The sequence below is a fragment of the Hevea brasiliensis genome, chromosome 14 (assembly GCF_030052815.1).
Source record: "Hevea brasiliensis isolate MT/VB/25A 57/8 chromosome 14, ASM3005281v1, whole genome shotgun sequence".
Classification (NCBI taxonomy): Eukaryota; Viridiplantae; Streptophyta; class Magnoliopsida; order Malpighiales; family Euphorbiaceae; genus Hevea; species Hevea brasiliensis.
In genome coordinates, this window is record NC_079506.1 from 20,114,939 (window position 1) to 20,136,413 (window position 21,475).

General features: G+C 30.2%; 1 protein-coding gene across 2 annotated transcripts; it reads left to right on the forward strand.

The window, feature by feature from the left end:
* The first annotated feature begins 9,250 nt into the window (after positions 1 to 9,250).
* LOC110645281 (protein ACCELERATED CELL DEATH 6) lies at positions 9,251 to 11,839 on the forward strand. Of its 2 annotated transcripts, XR_009143384.1 has the most exons (3): positions 9,251 to 9,539; positions 10,480 to 11,011; positions 11,187 to 11,839. XR_009143384.1 is itself a non-coding variant. In XM_058135006.1 (2 exons), the coding sequence occupies exons 1-2, from the start codon at positions 10,706 to 10,708 to the stop codon at positions 11,730 to 11,732; spliced, it is 852 nt and encodes a 283-aa protein (XP_057990989.1). In that variant the 5' UTR covers positions 10,670 to 10,705; the 3' UTR covers positions 11,733 to 11,839. The 2 variants fall into 2 exon arrangements, 1 of the variants encoding a protein (XP_057990989.1); XM_058135006.1 differs by lacking the exon at positions 9,251 to 9,539 and having other exon boundaries at positions 10,670 to 11,011.
* Positions 11,840 to 21,475: the final 9,636 nt, after the last annotated feature.

The following is a 21,475-nucleotide window of genomic DNA, read 5'->3' on the forward strand; positions in this document are numbered from 1 at the left end:
TGATCAAGGCATTCTTTGAATTTTAAACCCATATTTTAGCCTTAGCCAACCTCACTTCAAAATTTCCTTTGAAACCAATTTGAGCCTACATTTATCCCTCTTATTTCTTTGAAACCCACATTAATGCCTAGCCATAAACCCAAACACTTACCTACCCTCCATGAGAATAATTCTTTGAGTGATAGATACACTTAAAAATAATAATAATAATAATAATTAGTTGGGAGAAGTGATTCAAAGTAAAAAAAAAAAAAAAGCTAGCAAATTCAATTATGGTATGTAAAGTAATTCACCACCCAAGTACACAAAGAAATGAGTTTGGGGGTGAATTGAAAGGGACAATTATAATTCGAAGTCAATGTTATTTATGTAGTCCCTCTAAAAGCTTCAAAATTATATGCTAGCATTGGTGAATAGTTGTAAAGTTCCTTCCCCCATTTGAAAAAAAAAAAAAAAAAAAGAGAAAAAAAATTTTGTGTGTCTTGATCTTTTAATAATTTGATTATTCTCATATTTTGTTACCTTTATCCTTTCTTTGTTAGTCACATTATTACCCCCCTTAGCCCCATTATAAGCCTTGAAAGTCCTTTTGATCTTTTGATGGTGTTTTGCTACATTAGTGGAGATTGGAATAGGAGAATTGCCTATGGGATTGTGATATCATTAATCCATTCATTTACTTTCATCATTATTTGAGACACTTTAGTTTGTGGATTACCCTATAGTCTATTTAAGCATGATTATTCTTTGTGATTGATTGGTTTGGGCTTGATGATATGAATAATTGACCCAAGGCTAAGCGGTGATAACTTTGGTAAGGATTGAATTCTTTGCATCTTGAAAGTGGGTATATGGTTTGTTGGTGGCTAAAGGTAAGCTTGAGAGTTTGGATAAGTAATTTTCATAAATTTAAGGTAAGGTACCCCAAATTGTATTAATTGTTTTAATTTGCTTGAGGACAAGCAAAGGTTTGAGTTTGGGGGAATTTGTTACACTCATTTCATATAGGCATTTTAGGGTAGTTTTGCATCCATTTTGCCCTCATATTTTAGTATATTTTATGTTTTTAGTTTTATTTTAGTTTATTTGTTAATTTTAGATACTTTATATTTGATTTTTGTAATTTTGTTGTTTTTGATAGGATTTTGTGGCAAATCGAGGATCAATGAGTGCATTAGGAAGTGATTTGAAGAAATTTGGGATTCTTTAAGCATGGAGGAAAGTTGAAGATATCAAACTTTGAAAGAGCAAGTTAGCCGAAATTTGCTTGAGACTTTGCTTAAGGTCATGCTTAGGGTAAAGCGGCAGTACTTAAGGTGCAGCACAGGTCAAGCATGAGCAGAAAAGTCTATTTTACTCTAAGTCTGCCGAGATTTGCTGAAGGTCTGCTTAACCTTAAGCAGACAGTGTGACCAGAGGCTGAAATTTGCTAAGAAGCTGCTTAGGGTTAAGCCGAACCCTAAGCAGACTGCCCAGAACGTGAATAGTGCTGCTGACTTGGATAATTTTATACCTCATTTCTTATCCACTCCTTGGCTCTTATTTACTTTTAGGACAACTTTTTGAGACCATATAAATTCATCATTTCCTAGCTTTTGCAAAAGGAGAAGAAGAGGAAACGGGAAGAAAAGAAAAAGAAAAAAAAAAACGCAAGAAAGAATAAGAAGGAGAAGGAGCACGCCATTTCTGCTAGAGAGCTGCTGCCAAGTGATGTCAACCTACAATTTTTCAGAGTTTTGGGCTCTCCTTCCCTTGGGCTTTTCTATTTCTTAGTCTATTTTTATGTTTCTTTTGCTAGTTTTATCATTTCCTCTTGTAAATTTTATCATGATAGAATAGTTTTTCTAAGATTTCAGAGTTGGGTTGCACTATTTTGAATCTATTTGTGGATTTGGATTGGGTTTTATTTAGATTTATATAAATATGAGTTTTGATTCTTTTCTTTGTGTGCTTTATGACTTACCTAATGTTGGATCCCATTGGGTCTAGTTTTTAATCTTTGATTGAAGGACCGAAAGGTGAAAATCATTTATAGATAATCAAGGATTAGAACTTGAAATCCCCTAGATTTAGAAATAAACTAGGGTTTTAAGAGGATTCATTGATTGATTACAAAACTTAATGGGTTTTAAGTTAATCAAATATCGTACGAAAGTAGGTTTGATTTTCTTAAAATACTCTTTGGTTTGCTTGAAAAAGATATCAAAGGATTTTAGAATCAATCACCTTAAACTCTATTTTCTTTTAAAATTGGATGACCCAAGACAAATCCCAATAAACTTAATTCATAAACCCCAACTTTGGAATCAATTTTACAATTAATTAGTCTTTGTTTTTGCTTGCCCATTATTAATTTAGTTAATTTTTGTTTAGATTAACACTTTATTTACATTACCCATTACCTATTTTCTTTATTTTCTACTTAAATTGCTGCATTTAGTAAAATTAGTTTTTACAAATTGTCATTAGTCTAAATAATCGAAATAACCATAGTCTAGTACTCAAACACAATTCCTCATGGGAATGATACTTTACTTATCACTCTATTACTTGATACGACCCATATACTTGCGGATTCGCCACATCAAAATGCTTATCATCATACAAAGCCTTGGAGGGGAAAAAAATGTATTGTTGCTTTAAGGCAATTTAAAAAATAAACGAGGAAATAGGATCCTTTGTTGTGAAGAAATCTCTGGCCATGAGTTGCAATTATGCTTGTAAGAGGATTAGGATACCAAGCAATTTCATATTTTGTGTTTTACTTAAGCATCCATTTGTTTTTGTGAAAAATAATTTTTTAAACAAATATTTTACTCATTTTTTAGTATTTGTGTTCGGGAAACTCATCAAATGAGTAAATGGAAAATATTTTCTGATAAAAAGAAAAATTAAACCATTTTTAAGAAAAATTAAAAAGGAAGTCATTTTCTAGACTTTCACAATTTTATTAAAATATTAAAATACTTATACATATACGACATTCACACTTATAATTAGTTTACTACAATCAAATAATAAAAATATTTTTATGAAAAAACATTTTTCACAAAATAATTTTTATAAAAAATATTTTTTCATATATAAATTATTTAAAAAAAAAGTTAAAAAAAAAATTTACCTCACGGGAGTAATTAAGCTCAAACGAAAGTGGACTATGTTATTTGAGAATGACGCTATTGTTGAATCAATGGAATGAAAAATTTTTCTTATTTAGACTTAGTTTCCTATAAAATCAAATATTTCGTAAGTTATAATATTTTTATGTGGTGTTTAAATACCAAAGTTTGAAATAAGGAATTTAAATTTAATTTTAATATAAAATATTGATAAATTGTTGATTTCAAATAACATTATTTTACTTATTTTGAGTTCTTTTAAAATATATTTTAAATAATACAATTTTACAAAACATTTTAAATCTACACTTAAATAAGATGTTTTTCATATCTATGAGTCCAATATAAATTTATTATTAATTAATTAAAAAAATATAATTTTATTAAATTTAAATTTGACATTTTATATTTTTCAACCAAACACAAAGTTATATCCTCTTTATTTGTAGTGTCATTACTTTATATTTTTTTAAGAAAACATAATTTACAATAATTTCCTATGCTAAAGTAACGAAAGAGCAAATTGCTTCGAAAGCAACCCAAACTAACATTGGCATTGCAAACTCAATTTAATTCACAATTATATATTCCTTTCCAAAATATTCATCTTCTTAATTAAAATGTATTTAGTAAAAGGTTAAAAAATTAAAAATGTATTTTGTATAAGGTTAAAAAATCAATAGTTAAATGTTACTCTTATAAGTTTTAACCCTTAAGGTTAACATTTAACCTTCTAAGAAGGCATAAATATTAATAAGGTGAAAAGTTAACCTATTTTTTTTAAGTATCCAAATAATATTAATAAGGGTTAAAAATTATAAGGGTAACAATTATTCTTTATCAATCTCATACCAAACACTCCCTAAGGATTAAATATTATCCTTGTAAGTTTTAACATTTAAAGAGGGTAATTATTAACTTAATCTCTTAAGATTAACATTTAATCTCTTAAGAAGGTATAAAAACTGATGATGTGAAAAATTAACCTAATCTCTTTAAATATTCAAATAACATTAATAAAAGGTTAAAAATTATAAGAGTAATAATTACTCATTATTAAACTCGTATGTACATACCAAATCCTCCTAAACTTAAGCTTTTTTTTTTTTTTTTAACTAAGAGATGTGCTTCTTCAAACTATGGGGAAATGTTTAACAAATATTTTCCAATGTTATATTACCTATGGCATGTAGATGTGGAGCAAACAATCGGTCCTGGGGCTACAATTGATTAAACTCCTCATTGGTCATGTGAAAGATAGTAAAATATACTACTAATCAATCTTGGTATGAGAAATTGAGATCAATAATAGAAGACATTTCTGTGCCTCAATGGCTTATAATTGATATAGTGGTTAAAGAAAAAAAATAACAAGATTAATGAAGTGAGTATTCTTAATGTGGCGAGTATTCTGCACAACGACTTTTTTTTTTATCTTATTATTATTATTATTAGCCTTAAATTGAGGGTTAAATCTGATTTGAACTGTCAAACTATTGAATAATTCCAGTATTAAAATTGGATTAACATTAATCTGACAATGGTTGGAACCGAACTGTATCTGGCATCAACATCACAACCCCACCAGACCACCTGGAGACAATAGAGCTTTGGTATAAAGTCCATGAGTCTAATTAATATTTTTAATGAATAAATTTAATGATATTTAGTTAACATGCATTGATTGATAATTGTTTAATCAAATAAATAAACTTAATTAGATGGATGATCAATTTGAATTCAGAAAATTTTATTAGTGGGACGATGTATACACACAATACATTTATATAAATAAAAAATTATAAATTTAAACTCCCTGATGAGGAAAATGCATTAAATTAACTCAACCAACCAAACACAACCTAAATATGTCTCCACTCTCTAGTCTCCTTATAAATAGAAGTGTCTGGCATGCGTGTGCTACGAGCGAGCGAAAAGAAAAATCTCACGGCAAAAGCTTTTTCCCGCTCACTATTTTCCATTGCTCAACTTTGCTACCTTGCTACATATATGGCGGATTCCCAAGTATTGCCCGAAACCCAATTAGCATCTGAGATCAATGATCAGCCCAAACAAAAACACATCATCACTTTCATGGATGCTAAATGGTACAATGCTGCAGCTGAAGGCCAAATCAACAAATTCAAAGATTACACTGAGCCGCTAGATCTTTTGCGTATCCCAAACAGAAGTAAAATCCTACATGTTTAAATCACATCAATACAAAATGAAACTGAAGAATCCATTGAATTTGTGAAACTAGTTATCACCAAGTGTCCGTCGCTGCTAGTTGAGCTCAATATCAGAGGTGAAACTCCACTGCACATTGCAGCAAGGTTTGGAAGTAAAAATATAGTGGAGTTCCTGGAAGAAAAATAGAACACAGGCTGTGTAATTGGACCCGTGTAAATAGTCGAGATCCATGTAACCTTCTGCTCTGACACAAGATGCAACCTTCAAACTCTAGTAAGTTACACGGGCCTAGGCCGTGTAGTGACACACGGGCCTCGTGTCAGCTGATAGCTAATTTCCTGAATAGATGACAGCTCTAGTTTTTACACTCAGAACAGACTCCTTACGCCCTAGGGACTCTAAAACCTAACTATAGGACATTCAATATAAATAGAAGCAGCAGAAAACATAGAAAAGGATTCAACATTAGCATTTTCACATACACATCTTCATTCACATATATCTTCATTCTCTCCAAGCTGTCTTGAAGAATAGTGCATTAGCATCAAGGAGGAGTCCTCAACTGAAGTCCCACAAGTTCAAAGCTGCAAATTCTTTTCGATTTTTTTGTTCTATTTCTTTAGGCTGTTTTTATGTTCTTTTATTTTACTTTTACTATGTCTGCTAAACTCACCATGAGTGAGTAGTTTCTTTATTCTGGAATTAGGAGAGTAACGCTTGTAATCATTATTATAGATAAATATTGAGTTTCATTTATTGGATTTGAGTTTTATTCTTTGATTTATTATTCTCTGTTCTTAATGCATTCTATGTGTCGGTACCCACTTAGACATTATATAAGATACTAATTGAAAAACTGAAACGTGAAGATTGGTATTGGAAAATCAGAGTATTAAACTTAGGAAATCTGACCTAGAGATAGGCTGATGATCTTCGTAGAATTTCATGATTGATCATAGATCTTAAAGGGTTTTTATTAGGACTAATTACCAACGAAAGTAGGGTTTAGCTCTAATTGAAACACATGTCTTGCGAGAGGACCTACGATATCTTAGGATTAATTTCCATCAAAGTAACGATCCTCAATCCAATAAATAGACAAAACTGAATCCATAATAAGGTTAAAGTGTGAAATATTAATTCTGGAATTGTTTTAATAGATTGTTTCATTTTAAGTTCATTATTCTTCTAGTCTTTAGTGCTTAAAATAAATTAGATTCACTCTCCCATTATATTCGATAGCCTAAACAGTCATAATTGCTGCGTAATTTGATACTTACTAATTAAATTTCTCGTAGGATGATACTCTACTCACTACTTTATTACTTGTTAGCGATCCGTGCACTTGCGAGGTTGTAAAACCAGCAAACAACTACCATGAAATTACAAAATATTAACAATTATATTTTGTACAAGGTTTTTCTGATAACTTTGACAGGCTTAGCGTAAAAATGGTATCAATTGCCTCGATTGAAAATTTTGAGCAGCTAGCAAGCTCTTTCAAGGAAAAATTCTTCACTTGCATTCCGCCAAAGAAACTTTCCTTGGATATGAGAAAAGTCCAGGAAGGTGAGTCTTTAAGAAATTCATTTCTCCGTGTAATACTGAAGCTATACAGGTTGAAGGTCTCAATCACGAGACAACATGCGAAGCACTTAAAAAGCAATTAAGGAATGCCAGATTCGTGGATTCCCTTGTCAAAAATCTGATGGTCGGTTACCAATAATTGATAGAAAGGATATAGAAGTATATCAGGCTTGATGATGAGCGTCAAGCCCTCGAAAGAAGAAAGGAAGGCTAGACTAAACAACAGAAAGCAAGAAAAAGTCATATGGCTCAGAAAGAAGGCATTACAATTGGGACAGAGAACAAGATAGAAACAGGCTCAGGCATTATACACCTTTAACAGAGTCTCGAGCAAAGTGCTCATGTGGATCCAAAGAACAGGACAACAGATCAAATGGCCGACAATAGCTAATAATTAATATTGGTTAAATAGAATATATATATATATATATATATATATATAAGATTAATGAAGCAATGGGCCATTCCAAAATCTCCAAGAATTAGTTTGAGGTTATTTGGCGTAGGTGTACAAAGGAGTAAAGTCTCCAAGCTGTCTTCTTTAAAGTTTCCAAAATCTCCAAGAATTAGTTTGAGGTTATTTGGCGTAGGTGTACAAAGGAGTAAAGTCTCCAAGCTGTCTTCTTTAAAGTTTCATTTGGAATAAATCATTTGTAAGAAAAGAATTCAATTGAATTCTCATAAAATCATACTTAATTTCTATTTCTTTTAAAATAAAATATTTTTTAAATTAAAAAGAATTGAATTCTTTCATTCCAAATATAAGAATTAATAAAAAAGATATCAATTAAATTGAACTCTTATAAAAATTTACATTCCAAATAAGGGGTACTGGATATAGATTCGCTTGTGTTTATTTTGGAATAAAGCTCCCTCAGTATTAATACTTACCCTCCACCCCAGAATCAACCAAGTATCCAACCCCACCAAAAAATAAAGAGTGTATTTTACACATCTTAAATTTTCATAGATGTCTAAGTGAATCATGCTCGACATTTCCCCCTTGGAAGTTGCTCCACTAAGAGGCAAAGGGAAAAGAGCCATCTTTGCATATTTTCTTTGCTCTTTTATTTGTTCTATTTGTTGCTTCTTTCTTTTATTTTGTATTAAAAGGAAAAGAAAAATACTTTGCTTCTTTCCCTTAGAAAATGTAATGCTCTCTTCCAAACCTCATAGATTGGCTGGTTAATTAATTATAAACTTTACTCATCTCTCACACATCCCTTTAACTTTCTTCTTTTTCATGTTGCCCAAATCTAATTTATCATTATCGATCCTTCCACAGATAGCTAAACAAATCCCATAACATTCCATCTAATTCATAACAAAATTAAAAAAAAAAAAAAATTATTATTAATCATCAAGAAAATTTGTCTTAAATAAATTATTATTATTCTTATTATTAGCCTTAAATTAAGGGCTAAGTTTGATTTGAACTGTCAAACTATTGAATAATTCCAATATTAAATTTAATTGGATTAACATTAATCTGATAATGGTTGGAACCGAACTGGATCTGGCATCAACATCACAACCCCACCAGACAGAGCTTTGGCATAAAGTCCATGAGGCTAATTAATATTTTTAATGAATAAATTTAATGAAATTTAGTTAACATACATTGATTGATAATTGTTTAATTAAATAAATAAACTTAATTAGATGGATGATCAATTTGAATTCAGTAAATTTTATTAGTGGGGCGATATATACACACAATACATTTATATAAATAAAAAATTATAAATTTAAACTCCCTGATGAGGAAAATGCATTAAATTAACTCAACCAACCGAACACAACCTAAATATGTCTCCACTCTCCAGTCTCCTTATAAATGGAAGTGTCTGGCATGTGTGTTCCAAGCGAGTGAAAAGGAAAATCTCACTGCAAAAGCATTTTCCCGCTCACTATTTTCCATTGCTCAACTTTGCTACCTTGCTACATATATGGCGGATTCCCAAGCATTGTCCGAAACCCAATTAGCATCTGAGATCAATGATCGGCCCAAACAAAAACACATCGTCACTTTCATGGATGCTAAATGGTACAATGCTGCAGCTGAAGGCCAAATCAACAAATTCGAAGATTACACAGAGCCTCTAGATCTTTTGCGTACCCCAAACAAAAGTACAATCCTACATGTTTACATCGCATCAATACAAAATGAAACGGAAGAATCCATTGAATTTGTGAAACTAGTTATCAGCAAGTGTCCATCGCTGCTAGTTGAGCCCAATATCAGAGGTGAAACTCCACTGCACATTGCAGCAAGGTTTGGGCGTAAAAATATAGTGGAATGTCTTATTGATAACATCAAGAATGCTCAAGAAGACATTGAGAGAGGTGTAGAGGCGTCAACAAGTGATAAGATGCTGAAGAGGACAATCCCATATGAAAACACAGCCTTACATGAGGCTGTTAGAAATAACCATCCTCAAGTGGTGGAAACATTGTTAAGAGCAAATCCAGAATTTGCGGACATAGCTAATGCAGCCGGAGAAAGCCCGCTTTACCTTGCAGCGGTGAGAGAGTACAAAGAAATTGCTTCTAAGATATTGGAGATATGTCCCTCTCCCGCATACATCGGTCCCAATGGTAGAACAGCTTTGCACGAAGCTGTGATAAGTCCAGATGCAGGTACACGTCATTTCCGCTGTCACCTAGGTCCTAGAGAAATACCCAAAAGTCTTTTTTTTTCCCTAAAGAAATTGGTTTGATTTTTAGAGAAAAAATAGTTAGAACCAAAATGAACTGAATGGTTTTCTTTTTTTTTTTTTTTTTCTAACTAATTATTATTAGGTCTTAAATTAAAGTTAAAAATAAGAAATATAACTGAAATTAGATCTAAAATAAATCGAAAAAAATCCAAGATGGAGCACAAGTTGATAAATTGAGACGAATTGAATCAAACAAATTTGATTTAATTTGATTTTATTTTTGTTCTAATTTAATTAGATTTGGTATGTTAAAAACTGTGGTTTATTCAATTTAATTTAAATTTTTATTATAATTCAATTTGTTATATATATATATATATGTATATATATATATGATGATTTAAGCCAACAACTTGTACATGAACCAAGCTCATTAATTTATTTTATGAGCTAACTGGATAATAAATCCAAACATTTATACTTTTTCATTATTATGGTCAAACGTTTTAATCTTAAATAATAAAGTCCAAACAATTGATATTGGGTGCAATTATACATACTTAAGAGGTTGAATTTAGAAACTTATGGGTAAATTATAATATAATCCTTGAATTCTAATTTTATAAAGTTTTGTGAGCAAAATTTAAATTTTTTGAAATAAATTTTAAATTTTAATCATAATTATGCCATCTTAAATGTTTGGCTTTTTATATCCAATTTACTTATAACAAATTTGGCTCTATAAAGTTCTGATTGATTTGATATAATTGTTCAACTAGATTCAAAATTCTGCACATCCTTTGTTCCGAGACATTAACAAGCCATTCAAGTAATACCGATGGACAAATTTCTCTTGGCTAATAATATTTATTTTGTGTGTTTTGCCCTTGATCTTGATATCTATGTCAATTTTATTGCAGATCTGACAGGAAAACTACTGAAACAAAAGAGCAATTTGGCCAAAGAACAAGACAAAGAAGGATGGACTCCGCTTCATTATGCTTCCTATGCCAATCATCTTTCAATTGTGGATATGTTACTAGAGTATGATAAATCTGCTGCCTAAATTAGCGACAAAGATGGAAAGACACCTCTTCATGTAGCGCTTCTTAACGAACCAACAATTTTAAGGTGGTGAAAAAAATTATGTCAGACTGCCCAGATTGTTGCGACCTGGTTGACAATAGAGGCCGAAATGTTCTCCATTTTGCTGTGGAAAGCGGGAGTTTTGAAGGAGTGAAAACTATTACTGAAAAACCTTTCCTCGCTAACCTAATTAATCAGGAAGATGAAGATGGGAACACTCCGGTCCATCTACTTGCTACTCATGGTTTAGATGCTAGTTCTCTTATACGACACCGCGTCGTTGATAAAATGACTGTCAACAAAGCAAATTTAATAGCTCTGGACATGGTGATGGCAACAAAGGATAAAAGCTATGCGCTATTTCTGGTAAATCAACTTAATCTCGCAAATTGTAGGTAATGATAGTCCTATTTTTACATTGAACTTTGAAACCTCATATACAGCTGGAGCAACGAGCCAAAATGAAAAATTATTCACTTTGATTGGTATAGGCATTGATTTGTTTTGGGAAAAAAATAGTGAATGAACTTTCATGTTACAGGGATCTACAGTAAAACACCTAAAGAAGGCTGGATATAAACGAGGTCGGCATTCAATCGGTCAGGCAACGGTTGATAAGACACCAATAATCGACAATGAGTTAATGTCTTCCCACCAGAAAGTGAGTGAATCCCATCAGATAGTGGCCACTCTCATTGCAACAGTAACTTTTGCCGCAGGTTTCACCTTACCTGGTGGTTACAGTGATGAAGATGGCCTTGACGAAGGAACAGCAGTTTTAACTAGAAAATCAGCCTTCAAAACGTTCCTTGTAACCGATACCATTGCCTTGGCCCTCTCCATTTTTGTTGTGCTTATCCACTTCATTTTGGCAGTGCAACCAACCAATAGAAAGTTCTATTTTCTATTCCTTTGGGCATTTCTTTTCACTGTTCTTGCTATGACTTTAATGGCGGTGGCATTCATGGCAGGTGTGTATGCAGTAATGCCACATTCCTCATCAGGTCTTGGGACTACCATTTGTGTTATAGGAAGTTGTTTGGCCTTATTGTGTTACTGGGTGCTCAAGGCTGCATTGTGTGATTGAATATAATTGATTTTAATATTTGAACTGTTTTACAATTAAAGAATGGTGTATAATTGGAATAAATTGTAAAATATTGATGGAAATTAATGTTATTATATTTTTAACAAGTTTTTTTTTTATCTATTATTAGTTTGACTGAATTATTTTCACGAATAATTCTATTTTTCCTTTAAGAATTTACTATGAAAAACTTACAGTCTCCGAAAATGAGTGAGAATTCGTGAGACTTAGTGGATATGCATTAGAGCTAATGCCTACAGAGGTTGATAAGTGCAGAAGGTTTGAGGATGGACTGAATGACAACATCCGACTGATAGTTACATCTCACCACTTCACAGATTTCTCCATATTAGTAGCGTCAGCTCTGAATGTGGAGAGAGTCAGAAATAAGGAGCAGTCCAGGAGGGACAGACAGCGTAAGAGAGGTCCTGGACAGGGCCAATTAAGTGCACCAGCTACTAGTAGTAAGAAGCATAAGGGTTCACAGAGCCAGACACAAGGCCAGAGGAGCCAGTCTAAAGTATCTATAACTAGTTCCTCGGGTACAGTAACAAAAGAATCAATTTCAGTGCCAGAATGTACCCACTGTGGCAGAATACACCGAGGGGAGTGTCGACTGTTGACTGGTGAATGTTTCAAATGTGGGTCTACGGATCATTTCATATGAAGTTGTCCACAGGGGAGTGCTCCCACTGCACTACCATAGACAGAGAGGACTACCCCGGTAGCACAGAGGGGTAGAAGACCTGTGAGGCCTGAGACAGCTGGTACATCACAGAGGGCTTCTGAGACTAAAGAACGGCCCGGGCTAGAGTACCACCCCGTGTGTACGCTATAGACGTTATCAAAGGTACATTTCTTAATTATAATATCTTTAAGTATGTATTGATAGACCCTAATTATATTCACCCCTATATATACATTGTACCTCCTATTAAAAGAGGATACCGAGAGATGAGTTAGAAGATGACATGCTTGTCACCAACCCTTTGAACTATAAGGTTATGGTATATTATCAACCAAAAAGGATCGTATCAAAGATAATAGATGGAAATGAGAAGGAGGCTGTATATGAGATGAAAGAAGATGAGTACAGAATTGGTTGAGGATAAAAAAAAAAAAAGAGTTTGTCTATTGGGATATACCATAGTAACTATGCAATGCTCTTGATGTTTGTGCTGTAGACTATTGTGTAGAGCTACGTATTTCCAATGGTAAATCGAGATAAGGATAAGATTGTAGAACTAGGATTAATAAGACAGACTAAAGAAAAAGTAAAGTATTATAACACAAAAAGGCAAAAAGATAAGGAGATAGCGGTCCCTCAATTATTTACATTGTGTAAATTTCGAGGACAAAATTTTATTTAGAGGGAAAGAATTGTAACACCCTCACTGTAGGTAGTCCGTACATTTTATTGTTCCGACGACTAATGTATGTTCGGACATTCAGGATGTCTGGAACTACACTTAAATTATATTGAAGAGGCATAAATTAATGAAATAATATTAAAAAAATATAGGAAAAATTTAGAGAATTTATTAATTGATATAAAGTAATAAAAATAACCCGATGAGCACCATGAAGGGCATTTTGATCATTTCACCCCCAAAGGTGAATTTTGACCTAAATGTCAAATTAAAATTAGAAAATAAAATAATTAACATAAATTAAATTTATAAATTTGAATTTGGAAAAGAAAAGAAACGAAAGGAAAAGAAAAGAAAAGAAAAAGCTTATGGAAATTTTAAAATTTAAAGTACACAATAGAATATATATATATATATATATATATACCCATTAGAAGACAAAAGCCACCAACTCTATCTTCTTCTCCACTCTTTCTCTCTCTCTTCCTCTACATGGCTAGCACCCTTGTCCCCCATTTCCTCCATTGATATTCAAGCTTTCACACACCAAAACTCATAGCACCCTTCATAAAAAATACTCCCCACACCCTAAGGAAGCTATAGACACCCATTGAAAGCAAGAAAATTGAAGTTAGGGAAGCTCAAGTAAGGTTAGTGCACTAATCCCTCTTCTTCTCTTTATTAAACATGAAAAGCATATTTAGCCAAGTATAAATATCATGAAAATGAAAAGAAAATTTGAAAGAAAGAACCCTTGATTTTTGGGCAGCCATGGAACTTGAAGTTTGTTACTTTTAAGTAGTGAAAAAAAATGGTTCATGAGAATGATGATGAGTTGGAATGTTGGGAGTTGATTGTGTAGGGTTTGTGTAAATTTGAAACTTTGGAAACTGGGGTTTGTGTAAGTGATTGAGAACCTTGTGTAAATGCATGAATTTGACCTAATTGAGTTGAGATTGATACTTATAGAAGTGCCATATATGCTTATTTGGAGTTTGGAAGGAGGAGATTGAAATTGGGAGTGTGAATTTTCTGCAGGTTGTGTTATTGTTGAATCCAGTAGCTTTTTATTGCCATATCTCCCTTCGGGTTGCCCCAATTGGTTTGAGTCCAATTAGAGGTGTTTTGGGACATCCAAACCTTCATTTTTCAAGAAGGAACCCTGCCCAAATTTTGTCAAAATCATGACCAATTCTTTGCCCAAACCCGGATGACCAAACACTAAAACCCAGAAAATGACCAAATGAACGTGTTCATTTGGTTATAACTCTCTCTATACTAGTCCAAATGACCTAAAATTTACATCAATGGAAAGCTTAGACATAGGGCTATACTTTTCATGAAGACTACTTGACCCAGTTTTGCCTTTAACTAAGTCAAATTATTAGCAAAACTTGGGTCACTAAAACTGCCAACCCAGAAATTGTCCAAAATACTGCTCCTTTAGTATGCTTCACCAGTTTTGGCAAAAATGCCATAACTTGGTCTCCAAAGCTGCAAATTGAGTGAAACTAGTGTCAAAAGTTTTATAAGACATAGCACAACAATTGTTATGTTTTGACCAAGCTCTAGACACAATTGCATCCTAGGGAAAATATTAGCCAAAGTTAGGAATTAAAATCTGGAAAATGTTAAGTTGAACCCAGAATGCCATTTGATACCCATGTGTTCATTTGGCCATAACTCCCCACTAAGAAATTCCATTTGAGATGTGCCAATATGATATGGAAACATGCTACTTAGGGTTACAATATTGATTTAGACACCTTTGCCAAATTCTAAGTGTAAAGACCCTAAAAAGAGGATCAAACATACTGTCCTGAAATTTGACTATTGCCTTTATAAGATTAATAGTCCAGGTCAATACATTGACCATAACTCACTATACTAAGCTTGAAAAATTATGAAATTGTACCTGGGAGTCCCTAAGACATAGAGGAACATATTTTGTGAAGGAACCTAAGTTTAAAAATGACCATAAAATGATCAAATGACTGGTCAAAGTTTATTGACCAGGAATTGTAAATTCTGGATAGCTTAGAGGCAAAGGGAGCAGTTATGGTATTTTGACCATAACTTGAGTTCTATAACCCCAAATTCAGTGATTCAAAAACTGAAATTCAAGTTTAAACATAGAGGAGTATTTGTTATGAAGGAAGTGTGACCAAATAGACACCCTAACCTAGTCAAATTCCTAAATAAAAATAACACATCAAAATGAACCTAAAGAAAGGTTCATGTGAAAAATGCTATACATGGTGATTAAAATACTCATAAGACTAATTAAATATTAAAAATGATATGAATATGTAAATTGAGACTAATATCCTATTATATGAAATTAATGGTACCACTGAACAGCACCAGAAAATATTAACAGTGAATAGTTCTAAAATAATTAAAAATGTTTAATTGCCCATAGTATACATAGATTTTTTTATTTAGTTTGGATAAATTGGTATATCAATTAGGGACTACAGATAACAGTACTGCCTACAGAGAAAATCATGAACTGACAATTTATGTCTGGTATGATTATTCTATAGGCTATATGCCTACTTACTGGCCATTGTGCCTACTTTATTTCTGGCTTTACAAGCTTGACAGCGGGTCTTGTGCTTGATAGCTGGCCTCGTGCCTGATAGACATAGATATATGGCTGTCTAACCAGTATACACCCGTACATCCAGCTTTTATAATCTGTTATAGGTTTTTTGGGCACTAATAAAAATTAATTAAGACTTAAAATATAATAAGTAATCATAAAAGATCCCGATAATGTTAATTATTTGCAAAGGGCAATAAAAATGTAAAAGACCTAGAAATTATGATTTGCAGATATTAATTCAATTGTTTAGTTATTATTATTATAAATTATGCACCACTAAGCCTTATGCTTAGCGCGTTGGTTTTCCATCGCGTAGATACTGAAGATCAGCAGCCGCCACAGTAGTGTTCGAATAGAGTTCCGATCAGATTTGCCACCGACCAGAGTCACCTCATCAGTCTTTTGTATTTTGGTGGGGCTCATGTATCGACTAGTATTTTGGTTCATTATGTCTAGTCATGATGTATTTCATTTTGGACTTGTAATTAAACTTGAGATTGAAATGAAAATTTGTAATTTATTATCTATAAATTTTCATATGAATGCAATAGATGATACTTCATTTTGAGATCTCATAAATAGTTGTGAATGATATGATAAAAGAGAATATGATATGGAAATGTGTGAAATGAATATGGACATGTTAACAGGTGATTAGTGAAAACCCGCCGGATGCTAATAAAACAAGAAAGACTCTGTCTGGGTCTCCATAGAAATAAGGTATAAAAAAAAAATTCTACACATAAATTACCTGATTTAAATGACATTAAAATTTACAATAGACATGACAAGACAAGATAGGGTGCTCCGGCATCAAATGTGGCACTTCTTGCTCAGCTATACAATAGACGGGTAAGGGGCATCACAGGTGAGCAGATTTCAGTTCAAACTGAAAAATTAAATCGAACCGAATCAATTCGGTTCAATTGGTTTGATTTTAAATTTTAATCGGTTTCTGGTCGATTTTATATTATAAAAATTTCGGTTTGATTCGATTTTGAAGAGAAAAATCAGTAAAATCAAACCAAATTGAATATTAATTTTATAAATTCAAATCGAACTGAATCGATTTTTAAATTGATTTATTTTTATGGGGAATTTATGAATTATATTTAATTATACATATATATAAATTATTTAATTTCATTGATTAATGGTTATTAGGTTCAAATCAAAGTCAAAATTAGATCAAATAACTTGAAAATCAAGGCTAAATTAAAAAATAATCAAAAATCAAAATTGATCGGTTTGAAAAATGTATTGTTGCTTTAAGGCAATTTAAAAAATAAACGAGGAAATAGGATCCTTTGTTGTGAAGAAATCTCTGGCCATGAGTTGCAATTATGCTTGTAAGAGGATTAGGATACCAAGCAATTTCATATTTTGTGTTTTACTTAATCAAGCATCCATTTGTTTTTGTGAAAAATAATTTTTTAAACAAATATTTTACTCATTTTTTAGTATTTGTGTTTAGGAAACTCATAAAATGAGTAAATGGAAAATATTTTATGATCAAAATAAAAATTAAATCATTTTTAAGAAAAATAAAAAGGAAAGTCACTTTCTAGACTTTCACAATTTTATTAAAATATTAAAATACTTATACATATATGGCATTCATATTTATAATTAGTTTACTACAACTAAACAATAAAAAATATTTTTATAAAAAACATTTTTCAAAAAGTAAGTTTAATCACAACCTCAAACATTCTCTGTATAAAAGAATTGTAATCAGACAAACAAATAATTTGGTAATCTCTATTATTGAAGGGCAAAGCACAAATATTAATTCCATAATAAAGAAATAGAAAGAAGGGGACGGGGACGCAGGACACAGGAAAGGCAAATTAAAGATAGAAGAAGAGTGGAAGCAAGGGATTCTTCACTGCATCAACATCAAATGATCTGTCTGAAGTTAATATTCAGTTTTGAGATTAGGTTCTTTCTCTTCCGTCAATTATTCTGAGACCAATGCATATTTATTTCACAATGAGATCATACGCTTTTCTAACATACCTATAATTCAGTTCACATGTGAGGAAAGGCCATACATATTTTTGACACGCGTAAATTGAGTAAATTCAATTTTACATAAAAAGAAATTTAATACCTTATAAGAAAATAATTTCTTAAAATTTTTTCTTATTTTTTATTTTTTCTCCTTTTATTTATATATATATATATATATATATATATATATTTAATTTCTTTTCCCCTTTAAAATAGTTTTATATCAGGTTTGAAATACACAGTAATATATATTCAAAATGACAAGAAATACACAGTATAAAATATATATATATATATTTGAAATGGACGGTGAGTTCATGCAGAACGTGTCAACATGCGTGTGAGTGAGTTACAACGTAGCAAAACTGGAATGGATCTGGAAGATGAGAAAATATCAACGGGATAAATGATATAAAATTTGAAGGAATTTGATTGGATGGTGGGGGGCGCTGTAGCTGTCCAAATCGTGGAGGTCACATTTGGTGGTGGTGAGCATTACGGCCATGGATAAATGATTTCGACGTTTGTGATTTTTTTTTTTGGTTTCTGGTAGCGTTAAGTATTATCTCCAATAAAAATATCATAAATTGATGGATGATGATGACAATCTCTTATATATATAATATACTAATTATAATAAAACTCTAACTATTTTATCTATGCGTTTTTTTTAGAATTGAAAAAATGCTCACATAATTATTAAATTATCAATGTCAATAGCTTTCGAAAGTTAATATTTAACATAAAAATAATAAATCAACTTTAATTAAAAGTAAAATATACTCTTAACTTACTAGTTTAAGGCTTTATTTATTTATTTTTTTAATTTTAAGAGTGTACTTGTTTGACTAAAACATATTAATTTCCAATAATCAATTAAATTTAACTTATCATTACCATAATACCAAATTTATTTAAGTAATAATATCTTTTATCTTTTAATTTTCAAATATAAAATATAAATTTTACAAAATATTATTTTTTCCGTACGTATATATGTTTGTACATACACAAAAAAAAAATTATTTATTTTTCCAAAAGTTCATTTAATTAAGCTCTTTAATTTTAAATGAGAATTTCTCCCAATATTTAAAATCATTCAATTAAAATTTTTATATTTAAATTTAGACAATAATCACATAATTGGCAAATGATATCAATTAATTTTCTTAACTTTTAAACACTATTCAATTACATGTGCGATTTGAACTTTATAAAAATAGATGGTGAAAATATATTCGATTAATTTATTAATCAAAAGAATTATATCATAAATAGAGTATTTATTATAATTGAATTTTAAACGTAATTATATGACTTCTTATTAACTTTAGTAAGAGATCAACTTTCTTTTTTTTTAACAATCGAAAACATTTTTTAAATTTATATAATAATAATTTCTCTATTTCATTAATTCCCATGAATTTAATAAAATATTTCAAATGATCATTAACCTAATTATTATATTAATTTAAATTAACTATTTTATTAGCTACGAAGATCTATTACTAATTAATCCATATTAATTCGTCACTAATTTTCTTTAAGCAACCATTTATCCGTCACTAAATTTAAAAATAATTTTAATTTTTAGTATTACTTTATCACAAATTAAAATTTTGATATTCTTTTAATAGTAACTTATGCTAAAAATCCTATTATAATCCTATTATAATACTATATCACAAATTCTTAATGCTCCTATTACACCTACCAAGAGAGAATGATTGTGTGTATAGATAAATTTTTTTAGGCAATATGGGAATTGCCCTAATTATATGACTAATATTCATATCTTTTAAGGCTATGGCGAGGTCACATAGTGTTTCAAAGCAGAGACCTGAACATGGACCAATGAAGAGGCTGAGTGGTATAGCATATATAATTGCAATTTCTTTAAGTAAATCAGTCCATATATATAGGATTACTCAAAACACTTGGAACTAAGCATATATAATAAAGAATTTTAATGGGATTATGTTATCAGTTATAACCGAATTAGCTGAAAAAAAAAATATATTTTATATTATTAATTAATTAATTAATTAAAAATAAAATATATTTATAATCTTTTTTATTTATAAAAAATAATAAATATGATTATTAAAGAATATTTACGAGTTGATTACTATTATTATTATTATAATTCATAAAAATAATAACTATAACTAATATATTGCTAATAAAATTATAATTAATATATTAATAAATTAATAAAAAATTGATTATTTCAATTAATTTAATTATCAAATTAAAGATAATTAAATTAAAAATTAAATTAAATTAATTTTATTTTTACTAAAACAATTAAATTTCATCGATTGTAATCAATTACTCAGTGTTCATCCTTAATGTATTTTCCTCTTTTACATGACAGAGACAATATGAGATAAAAATAAATAAATAAATAATCAATGAAAACAAATATACTTCCTGTGCAATTTTTTAGAAGTCAATGCCTCACTAGCACTCACTGCCCATGCTGGGACCCCCGAGGATGAGGACTCATCAGCACTATTTTTTTTTTAAGTGCCTCACTAGCACTCACTGCCCATGCTGGGACCCCGGAGGATGAGGACTCATCAGCACTATTTTTTTTTTAAGTGCCTCACTAGCACTCACATTTTTTTTTTAAGTGCCTCACTAGCACTCACTCCCATGCTGGGACCTCTGAGGATGAGGACTCATCAACACTTTTTTTTTTAAGTAAAAATAAAGTATATTAAATAAAGTGTAGAGAAATTTTTTTAAGTAATGTAAAATAATAAAAAATAAATTATTAAAATTTTTTGAATTCTTTAATTTAATAAATTAAAAAAGTAAAATTTTTAAAAATTTTATATTCTTAAAAAAAAATCATATCTTAAATAACTTATTATTTAAAAATTTTATACATCTTTCAATATAGTGTAAATAATTTATCCTTATCAAATCAGTAGCTGTTTCTACGTCTGCTCATACGTCACTTGCTTATGTCTACTTTCAGTCGTGAGCATTATAGTAAGCTTCACTACAATTATTGTACACTTTTAAGTGTAACTGTCAGCAGGAATGAATGGCAACGGATTATTTATAGGTATTTAATCTGGCTGCGTTTTAATAAGATTAATTTTAATAATATATTGTGGATTTTAAGATGAATTTGAGTTTAAAATTTAATATTTATGGTAAATTTAAATTAGATTTAAATTTTATATATAAAGTATTTGTTATCTGAATTTATTTATAAATATTTAATTAAATATAAATTATATATTTTTTTATGATAATATTTATAAATTTTTATATATTTTATTTTATATAAAATAAAATTAAAATATTTTATGAAATTATTAATTTTTTAAAATATAAGTTATTAATAAAAATAAATTTTATGAAGATTTTTAATTAAAATATATAAAATTAAATAGATTTGAATATTTTTTTGATAATAATAATAATAGGATTTGTGATAGGTTCTGGTAGTTAAAAATAAATTTTAATAAAGTTTTAGGATAGATTCAGGTTTTAAAAACATTAATCGGATTTGGATTTGAATAGAGTGATTCAGGTTTTAAAGACATTAGTAGGCCTTTGTTTGAAAGTAAAATATATTTAAAAATAAAAGAATAAAATGAAGTTTTCATTATTTATAAAATAATTTTCTTTTTTTCTAATATTCAAATAAAAGGAGGAAAATAATTTTTTTTCTAAACTTTTATTTTCTCTCAGTATAATTTTTTTCTTTATTTTATTTCCCTCTAAAATAGTTT